The following is an 11,568-nucleotide window of genomic DNA, read 5'->3' as shown; positions in this document are numbered from 1 at the left end:
AAATCATTTTTAATAAATGAAATGTGTTTTAGCAAATGTTTCATGCAAGGTTGTTAAAACTGTGATCTTTGTTATAATTTGCTATGATCATACATGAGTAATTCGATCCCGATCTCACTTGTATCGTTTTTTGTAAGATCGAGATAAAATAATAGGATCAGATCATATCTTTGTATGATCTATCGTAAGATCATAAGATCGTATAATTATAGGATTGTTACTATTTTTTTTTTATTTTTTTATTTATAAATTCTAATATTTTTTTTTTCTTGGACTAACAACATATGTAGAGTATCAGTTTGATTTGTTTATTGCTAAATGATAGATTTAATATGTATTTTTTATGTTATAAATAATTCATTGTTAACCGAACCGTTAAGTGAAAAATGTATTTTTTATGTTTTAAATGTTTTTGAAAGATTCTTATGATCTCGATTCGGTCTTATACCCGTGAACTTGAAAAGTAAAAAAGCAATATTATATAAAATTCCATCTTTTAACAACTTTTGTTTAAGGTGCACGAACTACATGTTCCTTCACAAAGCAAAAAGAAACTCAAAATTAAGGGCAGCTAATAGAAAAGAAAAGTTGGTGGACTCTTAAAAGAATTTAAAAGTGCCAGTTTTGGCTTTCATTGCTATAAAGTATACAGCTATACCCCAACAAGTTTAGTCCTTCCTTAACGACATTTATCCCCTTTCACCCCACCAATTCCCAAATTCCCATTCCATTGCAAATGGGAATCATTCCACTATCAAAGTATATATAAACCGAAAATTAAAGAACAAAAAAGAAAAAAATGAATCGGCGACATCATAACAAGTGATCAGAACGCTGCACAATGCGAAGGAAGACCAGTTTCATGGTCAACCATAACCACCTCAGTCACAGTACAATTAATCACATCTTGTCTCAGTTTCGACCCTGCAGACTTTAACCCCTTCAAAGACACCGCTTGATTAAACAGATTCAAAGATGGCAACTTTGAAGCAGGTGGCATCTTCCCATTCGGCAAATAGTTCCTAAAATCATCTTTCAACAATGGGACCTCAAAGTCAGTCTTGTTATGGTGAACCACATTATCTTTAGCGCTAATATGAGCACCAGGTTCCATATGGTTCGTTGAGAAGCTCATCTGGTTGGGAAAATTTGGGTAAAGACTAACATACCCTCGAAGATACATCATGTCAATCAGAAACTTCTTCCACGAAGCTTGCCATCCATTAGTTCTTGATTTCGGGATTTGTACAGGGTTCTTCTTCGCATCTTCTGTAAACCTCATGTTCATGTACACATAAAACTCCCGCCATTGCTTCGGGAAGAAAACAGCACCCCAACTGCATGGCAATTGATGAAGGTAAGGTGTGTTTGGATGTATGTGCTTAAAATATTCAGTCGCATTCCATTTAGGTCGTTCTTTCACCACCTCAACCAAACGAGGAGTGTATAAGGAGATTGATGAAAGTTCAGGGAGTGAAACTTGAGGGTCGTAATGGTATGCTAAAAGTGCATATTTGATCCATAAGTAATAGTAAGGAGAAACTTCGATATCGTCTTCTAAAAGAAGACCAAAGTCATCATCAGATGAAGGATACCAACTCTCGCTTACAGCTCGTATCAAACCTCCTTGAATGATTCGTCTCCTTAGGATTTTAGGTCCATGAGGCCAATCGAAGCTCTTTACAAGCTTCAGAGTTGACTTGTCAACTCGGCTATCCATGTTGAAGCTTATTGGGACCTCGTCCCCAAGGTAATACGCATCCTTCAGCGAATTCAGTAGTCTCGTTAGCGAGTTGACTCGGTTTTGAGTTATGATGTTTACTGATATCCTCATCTTGTTCCAATCTGTAAATGGTTAATTAGTTAATATTATTATAATTTGTTAATGGAGTTATGGAAGTAAGATGATGTGAATGTAATGTAATAAACAAATCTTACTTGGTAAAGCTGTAGAGCGTAGATCGGCCATCCATAGAACCTTTGAAATAGATGATCTAGGCAGATGAACCAAAGTCGAATTTGAATTACTAATTTCAGTAGCCATCTTCAAGGCTTTTCGTACATTGGAATCAATATCATCAACAGTGATGACAACACTCGGGTTATGAATCTGGATCAATCCTTTCATGCTAGCATAAACTGATTGTACGACAGGTACGTCGGAGTTTGAATTAATTCCCGAAACTGCTCCGACGCCCAAATCAAAGATCTTGAACCTTCTTTCTCTACACACCGTCTTCGGCCATTTTAAGGCGGAGGTGGCTTCCTCGCAGGAACAAAACCCACCTCCGGGAACGACAATGTAAGCCTTTTTCCCGACGGTTGATCGGAATTTCTCGAGGAGTGGGGCTAATGCTCTGACTTCGTCTGGTGAATGAGCGTAGAAAAAGGCGTCGACTTTTTGAGGGTACATTGCTGCCCATTGGGTGATGTAGCCGGTGGATAGTGCTCGCCACCATTGATCATCTCGGACTTGAACAACGTCTTTGAAAATCACGGTGGTTTCGGCGACGTAGGCGAGCCTATGCTCACTGTCACCCCAAGTTTCCTTGTCTTTTGGGTCAACCGGAAGCACAAACGAACCTGCGTTTCTGTATTTTTGAAGCTGGTAGCTGCAATATTAAGTCCAATTAATCGATCATCAAAAGGGTTCATCAATTGATTTAATTTTAAAGAATGGTTGTTTTTAATAAGGAAATAGTTAACCAAATAATTGCAAAATAATATTAGTTATTAGAAGATGCTTCAAATAAGTTTTCTTCTCGTTTACTCAAATTCAACGTATTTTTATATTATTGAGCACTTAAAGTTTATATATATCTAAATATTTTTAATTTTTAATAATATTTAAACGAAAATAAACGAATTGTTAAAGAAGGCATGCACTTGGATAAAGTTAGTTAAATAACGTAGAAATTCAATTTATTGGATTTGTACCCAATCCATTGAAGATGGCAAGTCAAATGTATGATGTTGACTTTTCCATGAGGATACGTATTTAAAATAAATGTAAAGGTCACGAAATCATCAAGCAATAATAGCAATTTAATACTTCAAAAAGAATAGTCTAGTGGGATGCATTCAAGTGATAATTTTTCATGATAATTTAAAGATTTCAAATTCAAATCTAATGGATTAATGGAATATAATATTGTAGATATATAACTCTATTTTTTTTTTTTTTTTTTAACAACGATGAAAAACCAATTTATACCCTCATCAACATACCTTAGATGAAGATCTTCTCCTGTCATGAATGTGAAAGGAGTCTCAATAAAAAGAGTCTTGATAAGCTCCGCCGAGAGGAACCAAGAGCTCGAAAGAAAATCGACCTAAGACATAAAAAGAAAGATAAAACAATGAAATTAGATAATTTAAAATACCATATATAATTGAATTGGTTACTTACATCTTTCCATTTACATTTTCTTTGGAGAAACAATGACTTAAAAACTAATTTATTTTGACTGGAATCTTTTAATTCTCGATAATAGTTTTAATATATAAGGTTAACTTATATTCGTATGAAATAATAGATAATAAAATTTTATGTTAACTTAAAAATAGTAATTATTTATCTAAACAAACCTGCACAATTTTGTCGACAGTGATGTCATATGCAGGGTCAGGCAAATAAAGCCCCGCTTCTTTCGATCTGAATTTCCGGTAACTCGGAAACGTGAAATCCTTCTGTCGGAAAGGCAAAATCCGGCCGATACTCCCCAACACAGAGTTCTTATACTTCTCCGTTCCGGCGACATGCGACAAAATCTGCAGCATTTTGGTCCCCGGAATCATGTCGTCGTCAAGAATGTACACTAGATCAGCTTCAGTCTGCAGCGCCATTTGAAACCTCCCGTAATATTTGAAATCATAAGTCGAGCTAATGAAGCTTATTCTCGTGTCGTTGTAGCTCTCCACGATTCTTTTCAGGCCAATCTCATTCGGACTTCCAAAGGAAAGCACCCAAACATGGTGAAAAGGGAGAGTCTGGTGTAGCAACGAGTCAAGCTGGGAGCAAAGCGTTTTACGTTTGAAATGATTCAAGATGACTGTAACTTTCGGAATGTTTCCTGCACCCTTCATATCCCATTTCGATTTCATTGCCATTAACTCAGTCAACGACTCAGTGCCCATGTTCTTGCTTTGGAAATTAAGAACTTCATCGTAAAGCTCTCGTTTGATCTTGATCATAACTGCGTCGTTTGACTTTTTCTGTTCAAATTCGATCTTTTCATGCTCGCAAACTTCGCCGGGGGTGGAGATCATCGGAATCGGTTCAAGGATCAAGTTGGATGCAGCTTCCTGGTATCGGCTTATAACATGTGGCGGGATTATGTAATGCTTCCATTGTTGTGCGATTCTTGAAGCCCAAGCGAAGTCAGGCTTTGGAGTTCGTAGATCGATGGAAGGGCTCATGTAGTAGAGCAGGAAGGTGGCGTAAACTGCAAAAGCGAACTGAAGGCAAGTGAGGAGGGTAACCAGGCGAGCCGAAGTGCTCTTTTGTGGCCTGAACTTGGTTTGTTTGCCGGCGGGATCACCTATCATTCCGTCCAAGTAATCTGAGCTTCTGGGATTCCGGGCTAATCCCATTTCGGAGACCAAATCCTAAGTTATAATCAGAAATGGTTGTGAATTGAATGAGAGGTAGGAATAAAAAGTGTGGTAAAAGATATATAGTGCGTACGTTATATATAGAAAGGGTTTGGGGGAGATGCAATGAGAATGAGAATGAGAATGAGAATTAGCATGAGAAATGCAAGAAAGGGTCACATGGGTTTAACGACGTATCATAAGATAAATCCTAGTTCAAGAAACCTAAATAAAAGCCACTTTTGTTGCCGTGTAAATGGCCTCCGACTACTTTTTCTGTACTTCATTGTTAGTTACTCCTATTGTAAAAAGTAAAAACTATGAATCAATATTTACAAAAATATAGTAACTAACTCAACTTTTTCGGACATATCAAACTAACTAACTATTATGTCCGTAAAATTGTACTTTGACTCAAATTGTTTTTTGAGTCAAAAACATATTTCTATTTTACATTGTGGATAAAATATAAAAAAATGGAGTCCATGATTTTAACAAGTAGGAAATGAAAAAAAATAACATTTCGGAGTCTAGAATGCTTCGTTTTTTTACTATAATATAAGAAAAACAAAATTACTATAACAAAGTAGATCCCAATATATTGATAAAAAGATTTATTATTTGAGTGAAAATTTGGTAAAAAATTTGTTGGAAGTATATGGTGCAAATGAGAGGAAACTCCAAATTTTATATGTCCTAAATTCGAAATTGTCCTATTTAGGACATAATGGTTATTTCGATAAATACAAAAAGTTGGGTTATTTACTTTTATTTCCTTACAAAACTATGTAACTATGTGATGTGAAAAGGTATTTTAGTTTACGTAATATTGCCTTTATTCAAAAAAGCGTGTAATGATTGTTATATCTTTTATAAAGTTTTTCACATTATATGTTAAAAAGGTAAATCATAATATTATCATTTTTTTTAACTATTAAATCGTTGAAGACTTGTATAAGGCTTACTGATTTAAATCATGTCAACATTAAGCTCATCAAATCAAAACCAAACAACACCTAAGAATTATTTTGAAAAATGATAAAGTAATTAATATTACAGGCATTTAAGATGACACATAAACAAACGTAAAACTTTAACAAATCGTGAGAATAACAATAGGTTTTAGAACTTTCCGTATGCATAAAGCATATAAATTTAAACTGCACTAAAAGACCATATTGTCAAACCCAAATTTCAAGACTAGATTCTCAATATCATAAATAAAATAACAACAGAAGAAATAGAAATGTTATAAAAGGAACGAAACAAAGGAGAAGTCCACTTACTGGCTTTTACATGAAGTAAACTGTAAACCCAGAAAACAATAAAACCCTTTTCTTCATCTCCAAAACAAGCTCAAAGAATCAAACCACAAACTTAGACCGTCAATTAACAAAGTCAAAGATGGCAATTGGTTGACTTTTTTTTTTTAATTCGAACCAAGTTGATCTCTATTGCTCTTTGCCAAACTTTGGCTACCAATTTTGGGAAAGAAATACGAAGCAAGGTCATGTAATTCACCAAATGATACAAGAATGTCATATTGAACTTGTGTTCTTGGTTTTACAGGGGAAATGGCACTAGAGTTGCTAGAACATATTATAAATATATTAATTAGGTGACTAATCCCAATTAAATAAGTCATTGGTTTATAACTAATCTATATAAATTATTGCAAAAATATTTGTGCTTCTAATTGTTTGGACTTTGGATACAAAAATATGTATGATTCGTTGGTGTAGATCGCCCCCGTAGTTTATTTATTTTTATTATTACATGTCCTTTTGACATATCCCTATGAATATAAATTGGTTTGATGATATTAAAAAAGATAAACGATCATTCTAATTCATAAAATTCTCTTACAACGTTTTTGTTATAAAATCTAACGTTTGAGAGTGTTTTTTTAAGTGTTTAATTTAGTATTTAAATTATGAACAAATTACTAAAATGGGTCTTATGGTTTGCAAAAATTTCATATTTAGTCCTACTCTATTACTGAAATGGTTACTCTATTTAATTTAGTATTTAAATTATGAACAAATTAATGAAATGGTTCATATGGTTTGCAAAAAACTCCATCTTTTTTTTCTCAAACCATCATTACTATTTGATTTCGTTGCGTTGTTTATTCATATTATATATAAAAAAACTATAGTACCCTTTATATTTTCTTTTTTAATTTGTTATTTATATTTAAATAAACAAGATGGGTTGAGGTCCAAACTCTAACCCACCACAACACACATAGTCATTATCTTAATAATGTTTATTGTTTCCCCACCACTAGGCCCTTCCTCCTACTCTACCACTCGAGGAATTACTATTTCCGTCGACTTTGTCACACCGTTGGTGTAACAATTGGTAAAAATAGGTCAGAGTTCGGTGGTGAAACCACCACGAACCCCTATGTATTAAAGGCATATTGTATATAATTTGATGTTTATAAAGTGTATTACAAACATAATACTCATAATTACATTCAGAATGTCTCAATTTGCTCAACATGCTATCTATCATTAAAGCTCAAAAAAAAAAAAAAAAACTCACAAAATTTAATAATATTTGTTACGCAAAAAATAAAATATTTGCATCAAGTATACTTAAGACCAATTTATGATCAAACTTTATAGATTATACTCTTAGGAATTCGTGGATATAAAGAACATCCAAAACAAAGATAATATGCAAAAGATACGACTATTATAAGAAACCACATAAGTATAATACTGGTTTTTTGTAATAATGAAAATCGAATTGATCCATTGAGATGCTTGCACATCTCATATGGAAATTCGGAGAACGTTTTTAAACTCAGACGTAAGTCTAGTATTTGTTTTCATATTCACAATTTTTTAACCCGCGAATTTATCAAATTCGTTAAAATTGTCGAATCGTGTTAAATTAGATGCGGAACTTTAAACGTCTATTCCTGAAGTTATGCATATCAGATTTAAGATCCGTTTTGAGTTTTTGAAATTACCATACTAGAGACTATCATTTCCAACATTCAGAAAATCATTAGATGTAGAGATTTTGGCACATAAATCGAGAAATCTATAAAGAAAAACCATTCTTGATGTCACAAGTATGTTATCATACTTTTGGTACCATAGAACTTGCATGATTAACTTTATTTCTCCAACTTTAAATCAAGACTCCATGCACTCAATTGCTTCTCCTCCCCCATATAATCTCTCTTTTCTCTTATTCTATCCCACTCTCACAAACTCCATAGTACCAATACAATAATACATAAACAAAGTAGAACATAATTGAGTTTAAAAACTCAGCCATACTATGATATTTCTTACACATTTCATTCCCCTTCTTACACTTAAATCATACAGTCTCTCTATCTCTCATCCCGTGCTTCCTTTCCTCCTTCTTTTCGGCCAAGAACAAACACCACCAGAGGATTTTTTTGGTGATCACCACAAGGGAAACAACCCTATCTTCCTTTCCCTTCTTCATATCGAACTCCAAAACAGCCAAAAACCCATGAAGTCATTGATGTCGTTGCCTCCCCATTTTTGTGTTTTCTTCCGACGACAATAAGTGTAACGCTCACATATTCGGGCTAATCAATTTAAAGACAATATGCGTCAAAAATGACTTTTTGATAGAAAACTATTTAGAATAAATGATCTTAACTAAGTTATAGTATATGTCACAAAGGTTCCGTACATGTAAATAACGCTGAAATCCGAGTTATAACGAAGAAGTTATGACCTGTCGAAGTTTTATGGCAAAATCGGCACGACACCGAGAATAGTAAAAATGAGTTTGCGATAAAATACTTTTTAGTCTTAACAATCTAAACAAAAGTCGTAGTATACATTAAAACGAGAGCGTGCATAAAAAGAACATCCCAATCTGACTTCGTATAATGAAGTTATGTTTTTTCTAAGATTTAGCATAACAATGCACTGCCCGGAAATCAAATTTTAGATCGATCGATTTTTAACCGACATAACCTAAATGAGATTGAATATCTCATAAATAGGAGCTTAACAATATAAAGACAATAAAAAACAAACGTCGAATGAAAAAGTTATGAATTTTTAACATATTTTAACTATTTAATACTATTACAATATAACTTTAAAGATAAATCAAAATTAGCCGACAGAGTCTAATGAAAGTTGTAGATCCCGTCGATACCTACACGTGGATATAAAGAACGCCAAAAATGGAGCTCGTGTGCAAAAGTTATGGATTTTAGAATATAATTAGTTTTTGGAGTAACCAACGAGCGACACGTGGCGCGATCTGAGCCACTGCTTCCTCACTATGGCTTGACACCAGATGATGACACCTGGCCACAAACGCCCAATGTTCAGCAAGGTAATTCCCCACGTTTGAACCTGACTCAACCTATAAATAGAGGCGCAAATCACCCAAAAAACTCACACATTTCCCATTCTTTCTCTCTCAAACACCCCTCTTAGCCCCTCCCATTCCCTAATACTTCCCTAGTGCTAGAGGCGAGTCCCGGAGTGCCAGAAGGCTCAGAGAAGAAAAGCTTTCGGCTCGGAAGTTCTACCCCCACAGAGCCCAGTTCCTAGCCAAACCTCCTAGTATGTGAGTTATGCTCACCCTACTTTAACTATAGCTTATGTTTAAGTTCAATGTCGTTATTATGAACTTATAAACAATATATATTATAAAATATAGTATACAAAGTGTTATTGTAGTATCTTTTAACTACTTGAGGTACGGGGAATCTGGTTTGAAGGGCCTCATAGGGTTGTTGGATTACAAAAGTGCTATAATGTCAAAATGGTCCTTACTTCAGGTGTTTCATGTCTCATTCTGTTTGTACATAATGTTTGAAAATTATTGTTTAAGACTTATAAGACAATATCGCATGTAAATATTCACGATGAATATTAGACTAAAATCTAGCGGTGATGATACTAGGTTTCGCCGAAGGAAAATAGAATTGTTAGAAGCAAAACGCTGCCCGAGTTTGGAATCATCACTTTAACAAGTGAGTCATAGTTACTTTCATCATACACGTAGATATGAAGTATTTAATATAAATTACGTGCTATGTGTGCATATTATACGTGTTCTTGATATCTACGTTGGATGAATAAAATATATATGTTTTATTCGATTTAAACTGTATACGTATTTTATACTTATAATTATGATGGGTAAAGATGGGTAGATTAAAGATGAGATGAAAGATAAAAGATGAGATAAATTATGAGAGATGAAAGATGATATAGATGATGAGAAGCGATGTCCCAGATATCTAGTAGAGTATAGATGACAACCACAGACTATTCTAGACAGTCCAATGGAACACTAACAGGCTCACAACCTGTAGGTGTTGTGAACGATGTGTTCACCAGATGTATTCTAAAAACCCATTGACATGTATTGTGGGTGGACTCCCTAAAATAATACTATCAATAAAATAGATAAACCCTGGTAGCTATGGATTTATTGCCTCACAAACGAACATTGGCAACTATGGACTTAGTGCCTATTAAATAAACCCTGACATCGATGGACTTTGTGCCTATTCGTTAGGACAACCCTTAGGAATAGATATTGAGGAATAAATGATTCTTAGGGAAGATACTTAAGAATAAATAAGATAATAGAGATGGGTAATTGGGTTATTTGTTTAATGATGAAACATAATAATTATATTATTGTGGGTTGAAAACCCTATGTACTCACAGGGTTTCCTAACCTAACCCACTCGGTTTATTTGTTTCACAAGTATCGATACGAAGCTACATTACACTGAGAGATTAAAGGAGATGTGAATCACTAGTGTAAATAAGGTCTATTTATGCTTATATTTATGTATTGACGATGACATCCAAAAGTTTTAATATAAAAAAATAAATTTCTTCGGAAATGCTTTGATAATATATTTATCATGTTTTTTGGGAACAAATTCTGCAATATTATTCTTAAAAATGAATACTCTAATTTTCAAATAAGCATAAATAAAATTTTAAAATAACCGTGAATATGGGGATGTCACAGTTGGTATCAGAGCATTAGTTTAAGAGAACTAGGAATAAGGATTTACTTATAAACTTAAACTTAGAATGCTAAGCAATGATCGTGAGGAGTGTGTCTAATATATTTTAGGTAGTACACCTGAATAGACACAAACACTAGCTTATTTTAGAAAAGATTCCTAAAATGCTTTTATGTGCTAAATGATTTGTGATGCTTTATGATGCCATTATTTGATCGAATCTATGGTCTGTTGTCGATCGGATCTGGAAACTTTATATGTTCAGATTTCTAAACGTTTAATTATGATATTAGAACTGATGGTTTTTTAGTATATCTACATTCCTATGTGATCATGCAACCCTAATTGCTTTAGATCTATTTTTTTCACTAATTGAACATGCAAATTGAATACTAAAGCAATAACCCCAAAACTAGTGTATATAATTCGAAATTCACATTCAAACTAGGGTTAGAAGATTACCTCACTTGTTATGTAGCAATAACAAGTACACCTTGAAGATCCTTGACTCTTGAAAGCTTAGTGCCCCAAGTGTTGCACCTCTAATGGAGTCACAAATACCCAATGCAAGAGCATGAATTCGAGAGACAAGGAAATCGGCTAGGCTAGGGTTTCTTAAGCATATGGCAAAAAATTCCATATGGTGGGGTTCCTTATATAGGTGTGGGCTGCTAGGGTTTCTGGAGGAAACCCTAATTCCTGCTTAAAGCTTAAGTTGCCCATGGACTCCTACTTATTAGGCCTTGGATGAAATCTATAGGGCCTACCTATAGAATTTCGTCCACTCCTAATTAAGGAGTCCAATAGCCCAGTTATGCAACTATCAATGATTTTCAAAACAACCCCTCCATTATTAATAAGTTCCTTTAATCCCAAAATTAACACCAAATTAATTTCTGATTAAATACCAATTAATAATACAATTTCCAAATAATATATTAATTTTGTAACATATTAATAAAATC

At 33.8% G+C, this 11,568-nt stretch overlaps 1 protein-coding gene across 1 annotated transcript; it reads right to left on the bottom strand.

Moving 5' to 3' along the window:
- Positions 1–605: 605 nt before the first annotated feature.
- LOC145032408 (glycosyltransferase family protein 2) lies at positions 606–6,092 on the bottom strand. The gene is made up of 5 exons (XM_078981204.1): positions 5,880–6,092; positions 3,589–4,608; positions 3,229–3,332; positions 1,939–2,612; positions 606–1,845 (listed from the first exon to the last, which is right to left on the bottom strand). Exons 2-5 carry the CDS (start codon positions 4,591–4,593, stop codon positions 827–829), a joined length of 2,802 nt encoding a protein of 933 aa, XP_078837330.1. The 5' UTR covers positions 4,594–4,608; positions 5,880–6,092; the 3' UTR covers positions 606–826.
- Between the last annotated feature and the right edge of the window lie 5,476 nt (positions 6,093–11,568).

Source organism: Lactuca saligna, chromosome 2 (assembly GCF_052625555.1).
Source record: "Lactuca saligna cultivar CGN05327 chromosome 2, ASM5262555v1, whole genome shotgun sequence".
NCBI classification, from domain to species: Eukaryota; Viridiplantae; Streptophyta; class Magnoliopsida; order Asterales; family Asteraceae; genus Lactuca; species Lactuca saligna.
The sequence above is the reverse complement of the archived record's forward strand: the minus strand, read 5'-3'. Positions and strand labels throughout refer to the sequence as shown.